Genomic DNA, 19653 nt, shown 5'->3' on the forward strand with positions numbered 1-19653 from the left:
GTCTGCCACGCCTGACCTAGCGTCGGATAACTAGCCAACGCGTAGTAATAAATACCGCTACGAGAATCCTATGGACTAGGACCATCACAAGGCTCCTATCCATCATCCACGCACGTGCTCAAATAACATCCAACACCTAACATAAATCCCAAGTCCAAACTTGGAACCTACCATGCATCTATTATGCAATCTCTAAAAAAAAACATGCCATAAGTGCAATAAATATATATATATATATATAGACACACTCATCAAGATGTGTAAAGAGTCATACAAAGCTCAGTTTTTTACCAAGCTTTCCAAGGATCATTCATTTGTACAATAGAATCACAACATGAACAATAATAGTAGACGAAATAATGGTAAACTATCAAGGCTTGTTTCCCCTCGGAATAAATCAAGACGGAAATCAAAGTTTACCATTCTAGTAATTCGGTGGCTTGAAAGTGTTTCGAAATAAAAATGGTAAGAAATCTCTACCTCAAAGTGAACTCACAAGTATCACCAAGAAAACAACGTACACTCCACGCCAATTCACTAACCTACTCAATGAAATAAACTCCATTAAGTTTCCATATTCACCAACCTATTTAAGACCCACATTCCATACTCCACAATCTAACCCATTTCCTAGATATTCACATTCTACCTTAGTTTTTCAAGGTTAAACAATTAAAATTCTGTCACAATATTATTTTCATCCCAACCCAACCTTAATAGAACAATTTGAGTCAAGAAACCTTACCTTGAAACTTGTTAGTTTCACAAAAACAAGAAAACAAAGTCTCCTCTTGAATTGGTCCAAGAACCACACTTGAACCTAGTAATATAAGAAGATTAGAACCTAATTTTGAGTTATTGAACAAAGAAAACTCTCATTGAAGCAAAATCCACATAACCCATTTAACCCACAAACCCTAGGTTCAAAAATTTACCTTAATACTTCTCTTTTCTTGTAGGAAATTAAAGTGTGTAGACTCCTTAAGAAGAACCCTTGCCGGCCAGATGTTCGCTGGAAACTTGCCGGAATAATGGTTGTCGTGTATGTGGTTTGAGGATAAAGGAAAACCAATTTTTTTTTTCTTTTTAAATGAACATGCTGTGTGTGGCATTTGCGCCTTCACCCATTTTGTTTGTTTTTTTTTAACTAAATCCCCTTTTTTTAATCTTTAACTTTTTTTTTTCTTTTTCTACTTTGACCCTAAAATTATTTCAAGTTTCCTTTTTAAGCTATTATGACATTCCAATTTCATCCTACACCTTTTATTCTTTTCATAACTAAGTCCCATTAATTGATTTTATTTATTTTTTTATTATTCTATATTTTTCTTTCCTTTTCATTAGGATGGGGTATTACAGTCTTCAAAGGGATAAATCTGAGGATGAATATGGGTCGTGGTTGAGGGCTACTTTGCCTACCTTAAAGTTTGATCAATCTGAAAGGTTTAAGTCTTCTCGCTCTGATTAAAAAGATCATGCTGCAGATACTGTTGGGGATCATGATGTGTTTGGGGATGGTGAAGAGGCAGGGGAAAGTATTGGGGGTGGACAGTTGGCTAAGCAAGCTTTAGTTATTGAAGATGGTGTTAGTCATGGACTTTTAGAGGTTCTGAATAAGGGCAAGCAAGTGATACAATTCCATGAGGAGTCCAATATAGAGGGAGAGTCTGCAAACCGAGACCTGCCCATTGAGGACTCTATGGACTATTTGACGGGTCTAAATAAATGGAAACGTAGAGCTAGAAGTAAAGAACCCCAGGTCCAAAGGCTGGTTTGGCCAAAAGTAAAGGGTTTGCAGGGTCAACTGGTGTCTTGGCTAAAAGACGAGTGGATGTAAATGAGTCTATAAACTCTGAGGAATTTGGTGTGGTTACAAAGAATGGAATATTGGTTTAATCTGGTGATCTAAATAACCCCCAGGGTGAGGCGAAGACTGGTGGCCTACCTCGCCCAGCATTATGAAAGCATTGATTTGGAATTGTAGGGGGCTTCGGAATCGACCTACAATTCGCGAACTTCACCAACTGGTGAGAGAAAAGTTGCATAGTTTTTGTTTTCTGAGTGAAACAAATATTTATTCTCCTCGTGCTCATAGACTTCGCTTTAGTTTGGGATTTCAAAATGTGTTTTCTGTGGATCCCATTGATTTTAAAGGGGGTCTGTTATTGTTGTGGAAGGAAGAAGTCTCCGCCTCCCTTATTAGCTATTCTCAACATCATATTAGTGTGGCCATCTCAAAGACAAGGTCTGACATTTCTTGGGTGTTTTTGGGGTTCTATGGCTATCCAGTTGCTTCTTTGCATGCCCAATCGTGGCAGTTTCTCCAGAAGATTTGTCCTAATAATCAAGCTCGGCTCTGTGTAGGGGATTTTAACACCATATCAAATCTTCGTGAAAATGTTGGGGGCAGTTCCTGGGTGGGAAATAAAATGCAGTTGTTTAATCAAGCCATCCATGATGTGGGTTTATGTGTTTGGGGCATTCTAGCCTAAAGTTTACTTGGAGTAACAAAAGAGCCGAAGATGAAGGTAGCTAATAATTCCCAGGAGATGGAGGACTGGAAGAAGCAGTCCAACTCTTTGCAATTTGTGGTTGATAAGGTGAGAGCTAAGAATCGATTTCTTTCCTTTGTAGGGCGGGAAGTTTTGATAAAGTTGGTGCTCCAAGCAATACCCCACGTATAGTATGTAGGTCTTTCGTTTCTCGAGGGGTTTATGCAAATAGTTGAATGGAATCATTAGATAATTTTGGTGGTGAGGAGCTGGGAAGGGAAAGGTATTCCATGGATGTCCTTTAAGCCTCTCCTTTTACCCGATGTTGTTGTTGCTTGGGGTTTTGCAAAGAATTCTATGGTGAATATACTAATTGATCTTATCTCCAGCTCATTAGGGAGGTGTTTCCCCCCGAGAAAGCTAATGAAATTTTAAAACTTCCGATGAGTCCTTATTTGGGGGAGGATAAGTTGTTTTGGAAAGGAACGACAATCAGTTTGTACGCAGTACGAAGTGGGTACCATAGGATTACGGAAGTTAGAGCCCTAAAGGTTTTTATTTGGAGGGCCATCCATAATATTCTCTCCACAGCATCTAATCTGTATGCCAGGAAGATGCGTTGAGTGACTCTTGTTCGATTTACGAGGGTCCTGACTCAGTGTTGCATGCTCTTTTCTCTTGCCACCCGGCTTTTAAGGTTATTTGCTCTAGTGAGAACCAGTTCTAAAAGCTTTCTATGTTGGCTTCTTCATTTAAAGAGGTCTGGAGTCTTTTCTCTATAAGGCTCAACTCCTCAAGTCTGGCTATTTTAGCTGTGATGCTTAGATCGATTTGGCATCGTCAGAATACTCTTACTCCTGGAGGTAAGATCTTGGCTTCTGAATCTTATAGAATCCTTAATCAAGATAGCCTCGGAGAGAGTTCTATCATTGATCCTTCTGTTTCTCCCCCGAGATCTATTTGGAGTCCTCCGCATGTGGGTTTTGTAAAGGTTAATTTTGATGCGGCTATGAGCATTAACCAAAATGCTACTAGGCTGGGTTGTATCTTGCGGGACAAGGTTGGCTTCCCGTTGATAGCTGGAGCGGACTTGAAACCTTGCCTTTTAATCCCCTCATGGCCGAAGCTTCAATGGCTCTGTTTGCTCTTCATGTGGCAAAAGATATGGGGTATCATGATGTCCATTTGGAGGGGGATAGTTTGAATGTTATCAATGCAATTTCAATGCAAGTCCCACAGGAAAATTTATCAGATTGGGGGTTCATAATCCATGATATTTCTATAGTTTTAAGAAGCTTCTCGAGGAGGAAAGTGACTCATGTACGGAGAGATTCTAATGAAGCAGCTCATGTTCTGGCTAAGTAAGTTATTATGGCAAAAGATTGGGGTCTGACTTGAGTGTTTCCCTATTATGCTTGCTCTTTGGTGACTTTCGGCCACTGCTTCTCTGTAGTTGCTGTTTTGGTGTTGTTTTATCTTTTTTTTCGGCTAGACTCTTGTCTTGGTTTTTGATGTTTGCTTTGGTTGTTGTTCTTTGTTTAGTTCTTCTTTTCGTCTATACAGTGGGTAGAGAAAGTGACCACTATGGGTGGTATTGTATTGGTTTTCATTAATACAATGAGGTCTTCCTGGCCTTTCTTAAAAAAAAAACAACTATAAACGATGAGTTTTTTGGAACAATTCCATCCATACATTATTACTCTTATTTTCTCTATAAATAGGAGTTTCTACTCCATTTTTTTTTTCATATTCTCTTTTACTCTTATTATTCTCATTTATTTTTAACTCTCAAACATTTGAAATCATCTTGTGGAAACAACCATCTTACGACAAAGGTAAAGAGTTCAGGGTTCTTGAAGTTATGAACAAACAAAAGTTTAGGGTTTCATGGCATAGCTGATAGTGAAAGTTCTTATGAAGCAAGATTGGAGCCTACGAAGAGAAAATTGATCAGAAATTATGAAAAAATTAAGATGTTGCACAAAACATAATTGATTGATCCAGTTAATTGCTCTCTTCCCAAAAGTATCAAAAAACTTTCTACTATAAAGGACATGATTGTTTGCTCTGTTCCTAAAAAGATCAATTAATTTTATGCTACGAGACAATGTATCAAAAAACCTAGGGTAACAGGAAAGAAAAAATATTATTTTTTTAACATTTTTGTACGTTCTTAATAGTATTATTTTATAATAAAATTTGTGTTATTAATTTTTTTTTATATAACAATACTAATTAAGTAAATGTAACTGAAAAACATCAATTAAACATTTAAGTTTATGACAATTACATAAACATATTAATTAAAAATATTAACTAATACATTAAAAAAAATTATAAATACTAATCTAACTCAGGCTCCCAATCAAAATCATTAGCAACCACAATCTCGATTTTAGTCCTCTCGATTAGCATAATCATCATTCTGACTTTTTCCTTTACCTCCTCCGTGAATGACTCGATCTGGGAAATCAATTGATAAAGAGTATTAATATCATGTCAAGACGGATAAACTCTTCAAGTACAATCTAGTCTCATCACGGAGAGCTTTGTTCATTACTAACCATATCCTCCAAATCCACAAGCAAAACGTCAGGAGTCTGAAGTTTCAAGAAACCCAACCCAGTTGAGAACCTCGTGCTGCTCTTGGCTCGACTTGGACACCAGAACGGGTCGATGTTTTTGATGGCATAATGATGATGGGTGTTAGAGAATTTAAGAAATATTGAAATAATGGAGAGAAATTAGAGATATCATAGAATACAGAGTTTGTGGTAAAAAAATAGTATAATTGAGTGTATTATTTATAAATTTCATGTGGACCAATATGTCCTTATAAACTAGCCGTTTATAGCTGTTATTAACGGTATTTTAATATTATTAAAAATTTATTTAGATGAATTTACAAAATTGCTCCCAAAACTTGTCGTTATATAGCTATAAGGGGGCATTTTTAAAAAAAAAACAAGTGGTTGCCAGTCTGTCAAGCGGGCCAGCCCGGCCCTCCTCAGGCCCGCTTAACTGGTCGGGCATCGTGGGATGGAAACCCCAGCCCAACCTGTAAAGGGGTACCATATGAACGTTAATATATATTAACATCTTGTATATTGTCGTTTTTAATTATCAAATTAATGACAAATTTGTATGATATAATTCTCGGTTACTAGATCCACTCATCTGTAATTAACGTCTTTCATGAACACTTATATACATTTATTGAGGAAGTAATTACTATGGCGTAATATGTATGCTCCAAAATTCGTACGGAACAAAATTTGTTATGCATAAATTGTTGACATGCATTTGTTCCGAGTCCGACTATTCAATATTTTTGGATTCACATCCATTCATCTCCGTACGTGCACTAAATTTAGACTATAACATATTTTACCTACATGATTAATTTGTAAATCGAAACTTGCACTGGGTTCAAAGAATGCTGCCTAGCCTTATTTGTCTCTTTGCGAAACAACTATTGACTTTTATTTATTATCAAGCAATTTGCATTTCCTGCTCCTGCACAACACTTCTCAATTGTAACACTTCTCAATTGTAGAAGGCCGTTTTAAAGACAAAATTGTGCAGCTCTTGAGAACCAAAACGAATAACATCTTACAAGTTATTTGGATTGGACTTTCTTACGAAAATATCTTTTTATGAGCGGATTATACCAATAATTACCCCAATGAATATAGTGTAAATGTTAAAAGAAAAAAGCAAAAAAGAGACCAATTAGTAACAAAATTAAAGCAACATTAATTAATCAAGTTCATTTCACTCTGCACATCCTGAATTAGATTCCACATCTTCAATTACAAAAAGAAAGGAAAAAAAAGAAAAAGGGAGTTTAGAACACAAGATTTCTCTTTGCCGCAGCATAGCTTCTGCTTCTTGGGTACAACAAATTATCACCAACACCACCTCCAAAATCAGAAGGCCCATCCTCATCAATCCTTCCCATAGCAACACTGCAACTCTTCCTCATCAATCCATTACTACTCCTCCTGCTCCTCGATTCCATCTCAATCAATTCACGACCAGAAAGACTACTCTTCTTCAAGGAGGCAGCTCTAACAAGCTCTGCGTAATCCATCTCGCTCTCTTCAGACCTCGACGAGTTGACACTGAAGCTCTTAGGCAATGAAACGACGCTTCCCCCCGGCACCCCCATGCCACCACCATAACCAACATTAGAATTCGCATAATCCAACATGCTTCGAACGTAAAAAGCCTTTGCTTTCCCCAAAACCCTAATTGGGTATGTAATGAACCTTATCAACTTCTTCTTCTTTTTCTTGTTGTTGTTCTGTTTGCTATTATTACTCCTCATGTTCATGTTCTGCAATCAATAGAAGAATAGCTATATTCAGTTTGGAGATTTTTAAGACGAAGCAATATATATATATATATATATATATATATATATATATATATATATCCGACTCTTTCCAACCAGGTGTCGCATGTTAATGAAAAATATTGGAAAGTCCACACGCCCACCACTTCACTTCATATATACATATTTTATATCCACATATTTTTATATATAAAAATTTGTGGATATAAAATATGTATATATGAAGTGAAGTGGTGGGCGTGTGGACTTTCCAATATTTTCCATTAGCACGCCACACTTGATTGGAAAGAGTCGGAGGGTCTGGTCAGAGTTAACGTTGTATCTGTAAGTTATTAATGTTCAAGGAAAAGTATGTATGCCATATTGGGAAGGTTAGATTAGATTTATACCTTTGACTAGGCAACTCTTGCTGACTCATATTGTGTATATCCTCTATTATCATAACACGTACGTTACTCTTTTTCTTCCTTTTTAATTACCCCTTTTTTATTTTCTTAATTCATTAAACACTAAATTCGCATTGTGTTACTATTTTCTAACACTAGACAACCGAGTTGATTTTACTCAGCTCAAGAAATTATTCAATGGTCCTGTCACATCATTTCATAAGATGATGTAGTGTATCAGAATCAATAGAACGGTATCAACTCCATGTAATTGATGACAACGCTGATAGTTGATGGAAACTCTTCATTTAAATATTTCATTTTCTTGAAAACTATGATTATTTTATATAAAGTACATCATATGCATTTATGTCATACATGTTTATCTGATTGTACATATCACTTGTTGATCAGTGAGTGGGAACAGTTGCCCAATATAATATTAATTGCACTTACAACACTGTACATGAATAATTTTGTAAAATAATTTATTTCATATTTTAGGGTTTGAGCACAGATAAATATGTGATTTTTATTACCCTTCTTTTTCTTCAAATTAAAACAAACTATTAATTGATTTTATTTTTTTTAATTGATGTTTTTATGTGTTCTGAAATGATGTGACATGAAGCATATATTATTAATTGGGAGACCAAGCAAGCAATCCATTATGAAATCAAAAGGTAAGCTTGCATATATATATATATATATATATATAGCCCAATTAGTGGAGTGATATGAAGGGAGAATGACTGCCATATATATATAATTGAGAATCTCACCATCAAAACTTATGGTTTTGGCTTCTGGGTTTGGATGAGGATGACCAATGACCAGTGACCACCATCTTCTTAATTCAATATTTGTTATCTGCAAGTTTAACCAAAGACATGACAAGCACCAAATAGTCAAATTAAATTCATTGGAGAGATTATCATACAAATCATGATGGGTTTAATTTCACAAGTAATGGGTTTTTGACTTTTCAATTCAAAAGGGTATTGCCCTCCCCCTCCATATTATACTTCTAATTCATTGACCATATTAATTGTGAGTATTATTCCAAATCACTAGTACAAAGTCTTCCCTCCAACTTTGAACCAAAAAGCATAGTAAATAATGTGAGAGATAAGATGATCACTTGTGTAAAGTGATGGGAATTGGAAGGAATCGCTCTTGATGCTTTAAATGTGGTCGATATTAGAAGTATATTGATTTTTTTCCCAATAACCGAATACTTGAATTGATCTTATGCTTTATGAATTTTAGTTTTTCCTTGTCGAGTAATAATCTCCTATTTCAAACAAATACTACTCCTTGCGAGTGTGTAGAAATACTAATAGAATCATGTTTTCGATTCCGAAAAAAAAATTATACATACCATTAATTTATGACTTATGGTATAAATTTAATCTTTATGATAAAGAAAGAAAAAAAAGGAATTTGTATGTGAGCCATTCATTTTTATGTTCAAAATCAATTCGAAATTTTTATATTCCATTTTCTTGCTAGTTTAATATTTGGATTGTGCCAAGCAATTCATTTTATTTTTTTATTTTTATTGTGGGCCTTAGGCATCATGCTCTTAGGCCCAACTACTAATCTTATCATTCTTGTCGGAACTACGGAGGCCCAAAGCCCACAAACTATGTGGAGACGTAGCAAATTATCCATCACACAAATACAAACACTCATAATTCATATACTTATATTGATAATATATATACTCTCCAGGGGTAACTGGTAATGGAAAGATGATATGAGAGATGGAGAGATTTCCAGCCATAATTTCGATAACTGCGATCATGTTGTACACGTGTCAAGCAACTAGTGGTCTCTACCCTCTGATCTTGGTACCTGGCAATGGCGGGAATCAGTTGGAAGCTCGCCTGACCGAAGCCTACAGGCCGTCGAGCCTGTGGTGCAGGAGTTTGAAGAGTAAGGAAAAGTGGTTCAGGCTGTGGTTCGACCCGACTGTGGTCGTGGCTCCATTCACCAAGTGCTTTGCGGAGCGTATGACGCTTTACTATGATGTGGATCTGGATGATTACCGTAATGCCCCTGGTGTTGAAGTCAGGGTCCCTCACTTTGGCTCTACAGAGTCACTCCTATATCTAGACCCTTATCTCAAGTAAGGTCTCTTACTCTGTTTTTGCTCCTATGTGTTTTTATTCTGCAAATCCCTGGTAGTGTCAAATATTCCCTGGTAGTGTCAAATATGTCTTGACTTGTAATTCCTGACGGGGGTATATGCGTAAAGGTCTAGCTCTTCTAACACGAGTAATGCATTTTCTGTGCCTAAGCACCCAGGAGAACAAATCCGTGCGGGTCACTAGCATGTTTTGACTAGATTTTCTAACAAAATATGACCTAATAGTGCCTTCTGTAATTGTCATATTAGTGTATAAAGTTATAGCGTAAGTACATACAAAATCTCATACTCAGAGGACTTGATAAGTTGATAGTTAAATCTATTGGTGTGCATCATTTTAAAAATCATAAAAACTCAGGCAGAAAGGGAAGGGTTGAATGGGAGCTAGATAGAGAAGTTAGGATTGTAACTTAGGCTGGGTACGTTGGGACAAAGCGCGTGGCCACAAGGGTCTCGCTCCTAATGGGAATCGAACTCAAAATCTTTAAAGTCCATTCGGTTTGGCTCCAGAGATTCACCACTAGGTTTATCCCCATAGAGATTGACCAATAGGCTTATTGCGCGGTGAATTTAATCATTTCGATCATATTTGCAATATACCACTTATCAAACCATGAAAATCATGGGATGTATGTAAAATTCATGGGATAAAAAGTACTCGAACAATTTTGTTTGCAGGCACATCACATCATACATGGCACCACTAGTTGAATCTTTGGAAGAAATTGGTTATGTCAATGGCGAAACTCTCTTTGGAGCTCCATATGATTTCCGGTATGGCTTAGCAGCAGCAGATCATCCATCCCACGTTGGAACCAAGTTCCTGCAGGACCTCAAAGACCTAATTGAAAAGGCAAGCATTACTAATGAAGGAAAGCCAGTTATACTTGTCTCCCACAGCTTAGGAGGCTTGTTTGTGCTCCAACTACTTAACCGAAACCCGTCTTCCTGGCGCCAAAAATATATCAAACACTTTGTTGCTCTCTCCGCACCATGGGGTGGCACTGTGGACGAACTTCTCACTTTTGCGTCTGGAAATACATTAGGAGTGCCTCTTGTCGATCCATTGTTGGTACGAGAAGAGCAGAGAAGCTCCGAAAGCAACCTATGGCTCATGCCTTCTCCCAAACTGTTCTGCGATCAAAGCCTTGTTATCACCCCGAATGCTACTTATTCTGCCTATGATATCGCGCGATTTCTCAACGACATTGGATTTCCACAAGGGGTCTATCCTTACAAATCAAGAATCCTGCCCTTGGTAGAAGAGTTGGTCGCACCGGAGGTGCCAATTACGTGTATAATCGGGACTGGAGTTCGGACTCCTGAGACTTTGCATTATGGACATAGCTTTGATGAGCAACCGGAGATCGTTTATGGCGATGGAGATGGCACAGTGAACATGGTTAGCCTGTTAGCACTCGAGTCGCTGTGGAAGAATGTGAAGAATCAACCTGTTAAGGTCATTCGAATCGAGGGGGTTACTCATACTGATATACTTTCAAACGATGTTGCAGTTGATGAAATAGTAAGAGAAATTTCTGGCAGAAATTCTTATGTCCTTGGTGTTCAGTCCCAGTGAGATCTTGATTAAGCTGCTGTATTCACCAATAACAACTCAGAATGCTATCGAGCTTGAACATTCAAGTCTTCACAATGACATGGTTGTACATTTTTTTTTTGTATAATGTTTGCCATAGATATTAGTGCAGGGAGTATAATAACACTTTTTTTTTTTAACCGCGAACGACGCCATATAAAATTACTCTTTACTCTTTGATCATTTGATATGGGCATAAACTTAAGTCGTCAGACTCACGGACGAAAGCTTCTCACATGACGAGATGATAAGTTAGGTCAAAACCCAACGCATTTCCACGAGAGTATTGCTCCAAGTGGGAATCAAATCCAAAACTTTTCGAGTTCATACGATTTGACGTCAGATATTCATCCACTATAGGTTATTACCCAGGTGGTTGCATCAAGAACACAACCTAACATGAAAACACAAACTATGTTTGGAACAACAGAACAAGGTCCAAACACAAGTACAACGTGGAATCACAAAATCCTATACATATGAAAGAACAAATCATTGAGGATTGGGAGGACAACCACTTATGCAAAAAAAAAAGAAAAAAAAGAGTGTTTAGGAAGATTAGCTACTAATTAACTTCATGTTGTTGGTACTGACTAAATAAGCCTACTGATCAAAACTTTAAACATTCTCCTTAACGAATACACACCTAATTAATTTCTAACTAAAGCATCAATAAGCCGCCAATTCTAGTTGTCACATTTTCCAAGCTGGAGGTTGTTGATATGATTCATTAGTTTCTTAAAATTCAATGATTTGGGTTAGTTTGAAGTTAATCAAAATTGTCCTTGTTCTAATTATTTTTTCTGAGTTTTGTCCTTTGGCCATTTTTTATTCATGACAGTTTTAGCGTTTTAACGTGAAAAGTCGAACTTGAGTTATCTAATTAAGCAATCATCCCAAAAGATTTGGTGTTTGAGATGTTGGATTTATGGGGGTAAATATCACTTTTTAGTCATTGACAGATAGTTCATATTACAACTCAGTAATTGAAAGATAAAATGTTATAAAATGATCACTAATTTTGCATAGTCGTTTCACGGTCAATTTTTGTGTCGTTTCGGTCAGTCAACACGTTACTTTCGTAGCTTAATAGTACTGACAGTTGCTTATCTGGAAATTCGACAATTTTTTTGAAAGAAAAACACATGACACAATAGAATCATGACAACAAGACTATCGATTAGTGACTAAAAATAACATTTACACACCATTTATGATATCATGTTGTCTAGTTTGCTGCTTGTCACTTACACCCAATGCAAACGAGATTATATTTTCCAATTCCTTACAAAGCTAAAATAAAATAACCAATATGACTTACCAAAAAGACAGAGAACATTTAATTTTTAATTTGTCCATGGAGTATGATGAGATCCCACATCGGTAAAGCAAAGAAGAAGCGATTAATAGATAAAGAGTTCTCATAACCTAACATATTATGATCGATTTTGGCCTAAGCGAGGACATTGGGCCTAGAGGAGGAAATTCGTGAGGGCTTCAACCCAAAGCAGATAATATCATATTGTTGGTGGGCTTATGGGCTACACCGATTCTATTCAGAGTCCAACCCAACTTGTCAAAGGTATAAATACCTTATCATTGGTGCTTTTATAGTTTTATTGAGATAACCCTGTAAAGGTTGTGGGTGTTAGTAGGGCCAGTGGCACATAGACAGAGCGCCAGTATTTGACGTGGGTGTGCCATTAAAAAAAGAAGAAGAAGGCGAGAAGTCCAGTAAATTGAAGAATGGTAAGGCTATGCCTGAAGTCTATCTGGCTACTGCTCGAGGACGTGCAAACTCCTTAAGGGGGTAGAATGATGAGATCCAACCTAACACAATTTAATGGATTTTCTAGGCTTAAGCAAAAAAGTTGAGCTTAGAGGAGCAAATTCGTGAGGACTACGATTTAGAGCGAACAATATCATATTATTGTTGGCGTTGTGGATCATATTGAATTTATCTAGAGTTCAATCCAACTTGTGGAAAGGTTATTTATTCACTAAAGTCACACCTCAATACTAGAATAGTATTTTGTATGAAGTATAGTCCGGGACGGAGAAAAATATTAGTCAAATCTCTACTTTAGACTCGACACTATTTTAATGCTTTGATTAAGGAAAGATTTTGTTTTGTCAGAGCTTAGCCAGAGCAGAGAATGGGGTAGGAACCGCCACGTGTCGGTGACATGACACCCCAAAAAGGCCAAAACAATCAAACTAACGCAGTTCACGAGGGATGTACCGTGTACGTGCCTTCAAAAGTGATCAAAGACCGGGAACCGGGGGAAAAAAAGAAGATATTCAAAGACCAACTAAAACCAGTCAAATGCTGAGCTGGCGCTTTATCAAAAAAAAGCAAAAGCTAGGGGTGGGCCCGCCCCACTAGCCCTTCAAGTTTCAGCCACTTATTTTAAGTTAAAAAATAATATAAATTAAATTTGGACCTTTTTTAATTTGAAAAAAATTAAAGACACACACGAGACTGAGAAAGGGTTTTCTCGAATTTTCAAATTATAAAATTCCTCCAAGAAAAACTCTATTTGGGCCTCACACTTTCTAAAGAACATCTAAAAAAAGGGAAAATAAAATATATTGAAAAAAACCTAAATAAAAGGGGTATAATTAATTTAATTCAAATAAAGAAAAGGGCAAAAAAAAAGCAATTAGGCAAGTATACATGGACGTTGTTTGGTTAATTGGTTGGTTGCCTTGTCCTACCAACCCTTTATCTTGTAATTAATTATTCGACTTCTGTTTCTTCTTTGACTTGTCTGGCCCAGATTTTACATAATTACATATCAACCCCTCCATTATGAAAAAAAGACAACAATTACCGGAACAAATAATAAGTACATGGGCTGGAGTTGTGACTGCACGTGTGGTGGTGCACGGTTGCCCAGAAGGCCAGAACGGTTTAGTGAGTGACCGGCTTTAGCCGGTCTCTCTTGTGATTATAATGAATTTCCACAATTGCCCCTTAAGATAGGTTTTGGTGGATTTCATTTCAGTCTCCTCCTTCTACACAGTCTCTCTGCAACTGGTGGTGGTGGGGGCGCATTATTTTCAATTGTTGTGCCTAAAGACCTAATCCAATTCTTTCATTTTCAAAAGTTAATTTGTGGGGTCTCTAGGTGGGTTTTTTTATTTATTTATTTTCTAAATTTTAATTTTTATAGAAAGAACTTTTTAGAGTCAATTTTGATTGCTCTCTTCTATGTTGTTGGCTTTCTTTCCTGATACGGGACTCGTGATTTCAATTCCCTTTTTTCTGTTGAAGCATGAAGGGGAAGGTTGAGTGAGTGAGGATACTGACTTTGGTATTAGAGAAGAAGATTACATTTCCCCATCATGACTTTGATGATGAAGAGTGATCACTCTGTTTGACCAGAAACAAAGAAAGAGATTGATAAAGCAAATAATGGAGAAAAATTGTCCCCTTTGATACTGAAAGAAAGATAGATAGTGAAAGAAAGAAGAAGTGCTCTATTTCCTTCTCTTATTACTATCTCTTTCATTCTCCTTCTCTCTCCCGCACGCTTCTTCTTGTCCTCGTGTTTGTGATGTGTCTCTGAGATTTGAGTGGTCTTTGTGAGCCAGTTCTCTCGTTTGCGTGTGGGTATTCCAAAATGCCGATGTACCAGCCAGATCTCGATGTGGGTGGTGGTGCGCAGGTGCTAGATCTGGAAACTGCGGTGAAGGATGGCATTTTGGGCGGCGGCGGTGGCGCAATATGTGGTGGGAGTGTTCAGAAACTGGATCTGAAGAAGATGATAGAAGAGCTTGAACCGATTGATGTGCCTTCCTTGTTTATTTGCCCAATCTCATTGGAGCCAATGCTGGACCCAGTGACCCTTTGTACTGGCCAGACATATGAGAGATCCAACATTCTCAAATGGTTTTCTCTAGCTCACTGTACTTGCCCTACAACAATGCAGGAGCTCTGGGATGATTCAATAACGCCAAACAAGACTCTCCAGCAACTGATATATAGCTGGTTCTCGCAGAAGTATCTAGCAATGAAGAAGAGATCGGAGGATGTGCAAGGCAGGGCCATGGAGCTTTTGGAGTCCTTAAAGAAAGTCAAGGGCCAAGCCAGAGTTCAAGCTCTTAAAGAGCTTAGACAGGTTGTCACTGCGCATACTACTGCAAGAAAGACGGTAATGGGTAATGGTGGCGTTGGTTTAATTTGTTCTTTGTTGGGTAATTTCACTATGCATTCTGTTGGGTCGGAGGCAATTGGGATTCTTGTCAATTTGGATCTTGATTCTGAATCGAGGTTGAATTTGATGCAACCCCAGAAGATTTCCTTGATGGTTGATATGTTGAATGAGGGATCAATTGAGACAAAAATCAATTGCACTGGATTGATTGGGATGTTAATAAAAGGCAAGGATTCTGAGGCACAGAATGTGTCAAGCTTGAGTCTTTTGGTTGGGTTAATGAAGTTAGTTAGGAATAAGAAACACCAGAATGGTGTTTCAGCTGGACTAGAGTTGTTGAAGACAATTTGTTCACATGAACCATCAGTTGGGAGCTTGATTGTAAGCATAGGTGTGGTTCCTCAATTGGTAGAGCTATTACCAAATTTGAATAATGAGTGTTTGGAGTTAGCCCTGTATATTCTGGAGGTCCTTTCAACCCTTCCAGAGGGTAGACTGGCATTGAAAGATTGTCCTAACACAATAACTAATATGATGAAGTTGCTGATGGGAGTTACAGAGAGCTGCACTCAGTCTGCCTTGTCGATATTGTTGGGTGTCTGCAAGCTTGCCCCAGAAGAATGTGCTTCATTACTGGTCGAGGCTGGTCTGGCGGCAAATCTACTTCTTGTAATACAAAGTGGTTGCAGTCCTGTATTGAAGCAGCAGTCGGTGGAACTCTTGAAGTTGTGTACTTTAAACTGCGCTGGTACTATCTTCATATCGAAATGTGAGCTTACGAGAACGATACAATGAAGTAAAATGGAAATCCTGTGGATGTGATGTGAATATGTGATACAACCTTGAATTCCTTTGCCCCCGCTGGGAAGGGCATGAGACTATGAGAGGGCTCCTCGGGTTTGACGGGATTTGAGATGGAGCAAGGACATTGGGTTTCTGAGGTATGTTCATGTATAGTGTTAGTGTACACTAATCAAGGACCTTTTGTTCAGTCAACTGGTTTCATTTGAAGAAGCTCTATGATGAGAAATTAGAAACAAATATGCAAGCTATTTGCATATTGCATATGAATCAACCTGCATTATTTTTTTCGAGCTGCTTGTCATTCTTAAATTGAAGTTGTGATTCATATGACTCCCCGTCTGGTTTTTATAGCGAGCAATGCTATTTGGGTGGTGATAATACAGCGATGGGGCATGGAAAGGAAGTTTTCGTCGGATGCTTTAGAAATTGTAATTTGTAGTGCATTCTAGTTGGTTCCCCTCTTCCATTGATACCTTAGCTTTCAGTCCTTTTTGTAATTTTTTCCTGAGTTGAGCATTGCAGAGTATGTAGAGCTTCTGAACTTTGAATATTCAATCGTGTACAACGACCATCCATTGTATTTTCATACATTTCTCAGCTAATTCAATATATCAATTTCAAGTTTAGAACTATTTTCCACTTGCCAAAAGTCATTATATTCATGCCATGATTTTGTATCCCAGCTATACAAGAAACGCTATAAAGTTACAATATTCAAGTGCTGATTCTGCGTACTATCCCTACCATTGTTTCACATAAATCAGCACATGTGAATCAGTTTTGTGGATGCATATGAGTGTGTATATATATATACATATGTATTTGTGGCAAAGAATACAAACTTCTATTACCCATATGCTAACAAATGCCAGAATAAGAGTGATGTCCTTCAGGTGATCGACATCCTGCGCGTAGAGACGGAAAAATGGAGTGTGAAAAGAAAGACTAATCGTTAGAATGGAAAATCGCAATTTCCAAAACAGACAAGTGATGTGTGATATGAGCTTTACTGAACCTGCAAGCAGAATGACAATCCTACAAGGAAGCTGCATAGGCACATTCCGGCGGAAGAAAACTGCACCAACATTGTTTACTTCACTATCAACTTGTTACATAAACTGCATTGTAAACCAACTGTTTTTCGATTTATCTAACCAGTAGGAGTGGTCGTCTTCCCATTACATCCATTAAGAGTAACCCCACAATTGCAGTTGGAACCTACAAAACCAGATAGAGAGACAGTTTCTTCAGTTGATCGTTGAAGACTTGAGCTATAGTAAGTATAAATGGCCCAAATAAATATACAGATTAAAATTTTCCAATTTTTGGCAGAAGCTATGTTGTGTCTGTTTGCATTCATGGGCCGAAAAGGGAGCTGAAAATGTGTGAATCATATAATCATATCCAAGAGTCAAGTACGACTATGACTGCTACTGCTGAAGTTCCTACACTAGTTGAAAAACCTGTCAAAGATTAGAGATAAGCCGTTTCTTTCATACGTTCTCTCTATCAACTATTTCTTATGATTTTTTGTTGCAGTAACATTAGTCTTACACTAATCTGAAGTAGTTGAAATATTCTGTAAGAGATCAGGCAATATAATTACTCAGTAAAATTTTTATTGGGACTCACCAGCTATCTAGGAGATTCTGGAATGAAGAATAACACGATATATTGTATCACTGATGGAATGGAACCTGCAACACGGATCATTTAAGCAACATTTAACTGTCATTCAATCACTTTGGGACTGCATAATGTGACACATAAGAGGAAAGAACAGAGAAATTTACCAATCAAAGCTAAGCTGCGCCAGGAAATGTCGTTTCGGATGAAATATTACTATTGCAAATCCACAATTTACATCAGCTGTACCATTTGGAATGGAATGGGAAAAAAAAAAAGAATAATCAACGCTAAGCTGTTTTTTTTCTTTCCCTTAGTAATGAATGTCTGGCAAAACCAGATAGGAAAATAATTAGTCAAAAAGTGCAATTAGACATATTACCTCTGTGAAAGCCATTGCAAGACAGCCAATGATGCAGAATATGTCAGAGAGCCACAATATTGCCTGCTTTAATAGGTTAAACGAATTAGTAAACTGAAACTTAGGAAGTAAAAAAAAAAAAAAAATTCCAGTTTAGTTTAACTTAATAGAAACAGAAAAACTTGTCGATTTTCAACCTGACGACCACTGCTATACTTCCACATACACAACTGATCCTATCATTCCCCCAATCATCAAGATTAAACCAAAAACTGAGTACTGCACATTTAGTGTAATATGGATAGAAAGAAAATCATTTCAAAGGAGAAATGTAAGAAACAAAGGGATTTACAGACGAAAATGAGCTGGATGATGATAAAATCTCTAGTGTCAAATCATTGTAAAGATATGTCCTATGTGAAGAGTCACCACAAACTCTATAAATAGAGTTATACTCCAAGCATTTGCATCATCCAATTTTCTATCAACTTTCTCCCATCCTCACTTCATAAAAGTTTTCTATTGTTTTTCTATTGTTGTAGAAATAGAAAGACAAGTATCTTTCTCTCTCTTGATTATGCTTAAAGTACTCTGACCTTCTACGGCCATTGCACCAAGAAGAAGGTGGTCCATAAACTAACTTTCATTGTATGATGGAGGCGGATTTGCTGTAACCCAGTGCAACCATTTGGTGGGGCAAACACTGTCTTAAAAAAAGCGATTACGCGTCTTGATGCACTAGTTTGTACAAGTTTTGTTGCAAATCACGACCAATCCTACCATTTTCTCCGACACTTAATCTTGGCATGAGAAAAGTATACTCGACAGTGAAGTTTCAAGCCTTAAAGGTTGAAAAGCTACGAATTGACGTTGGAAATGTATCATGTAAGAAGGGAAGTAAGTGGTACTTAACTGCAGCCATGGAGAGTCCCAAGTCTTCCATGATTCCAGACTCGGCAGGAGATGAACAAGACATCTACAGTGTAATTAATACAGACAATTAGCATTTAACCACTCCATACTTACATCAAATCCATTGCATGAGGAGCCACAGACAGCCACAAAGGAGCTAAGAACAACAGTTTGAGAACCTAAAACGTATAGGAATATGTAGAAGCCTCTTTCAGGGAGGAATTGATTCGATAATGTTACCTAAATTGAGAACCTAAGACATATAGGAATAAGATTCTTGGAACAAAAATGGACGTCGAAAATGGGTCTTAGCATTTGAGTTGTCTCATTACAGGACATGAATAATTGATGCCTTCATCCCTTATGTATATGAAGGTAAAAAAATGATGTACTTTGTATATGAAGGTAAAAAATCTTAAAATTAAAGTTAAAAGCCCACCCTAAATTTTTTGATTATACGCGTTTATACAAGACAATAAATATTGATTGATACACACTCATATATACATGATACTCAATAAAAAATCATGTAACACAACTTAAATGATTATTTTTTTTATTATCTTGAACATTTTATGTTTTAAATTGTGAAGTGTAATTTAATGACTATATAGACATTTACTCAATTTAATGACTATATATATATATATATATTACTTAATTTAATGATTATATAGATATTTGTTTACTCCCGGGCTCTTTTAAATAAATAGCCCTAAAAAAAATTTCAGGGGCATTACCCCAAACCCCCGCCAACCTTCATCGCTTCCCTTATAAATTCCTAACTCGGTTCACTAACTAAGCCC

General features: G+C 37.1%; 3 protein-coding genes and 1 long non-coding RNA gene across 4 annotated transcripts; 2 read left to right on the forward strand and 2 right to left on the reverse strand.

Annotated features, from left to right (window-relative positions):
- Positions 1 to 4727: 4727 nt before the first annotated feature.
- Positions 4728 to 5253, reverse strand: LOC120010339. The gene is made up of 2 exons (XR_005470865.1): positions 5057 to 5253; positions 4728 to 4955 (listed from the first exon to the last, which is right to left on the reverse strand). It is a non-coding gene; the product is annotated as an uncharacterized LOC120010339 (long non-coding RNA).
- A 1086-nt stretch (positions 5254 to 6339) lies between these two features.
- LOC120010490 lies at positions 6340 to 6822 on the reverse strand. The gene has a single exon (XM_038861282.1). It carries the CDS (start codon positions 6820 to 6822, stop codon positions 6340 to 6342), a length of 483 nt encoding a protein of 160 aa, XP_038717210.1.
- Positions 6823 to 8969: 2147 nt separating this feature from the next.
- Positions 8970 to 11065, forward strand: LOC120010338 (lecithin-cholesterol acyltransferase-like 1). Its single transcript, XM_038861112.1, has 2 exons — positions 8970 to 9366; positions 10066 to 11065. The coding sequence occupies exons 1-2, from the start codon at positions 9002 to 9004 to the stop codon at positions 10964 to 10966; spliced, it is 1266 nt and encodes a 421-aa protein (XP_038717040.1). The 5' UTR covers positions 8970 to 9001; the 3' UTR covers positions 10967 to 11065.
- A 3078-nt stretch (positions 11066 to 14143) lies between these two features.
- Positions 14144 to 16587, forward strand: LOC120011515 (U-box domain-containing protein 30-like). Its single transcript, XM_038862640.1, has one exon. The coding sequence runs from the start codon at positions 14611 to 14613 to the stop codon at positions 15937 to 15939; it is 1329 nt and encodes a 442-aa protein (XP_038718568.1). The 5' UTR covers positions 14144 to 14610; the 3' UTR covers positions 15940 to 16587.
- The last annotated feature ends 3066 nt before the right edge of the window (positions 16588 to 19653 follow it).

The sequence above is a fragment of the Tripterygium wilfordii genome, chromosome 12, assembly GCF_013401445.1.
Source record: "Tripterygium wilfordii isolate XIE 37 chromosome 12, ASM1340144v1, whole genome shotgun sequence".
Lineage (NCBI taxonomy): Eukaryota > Viridiplantae > Streptophyta > Magnoliopsida > Celastrales > Celastraceae > Tripterygium > Tripterygium wilfordii.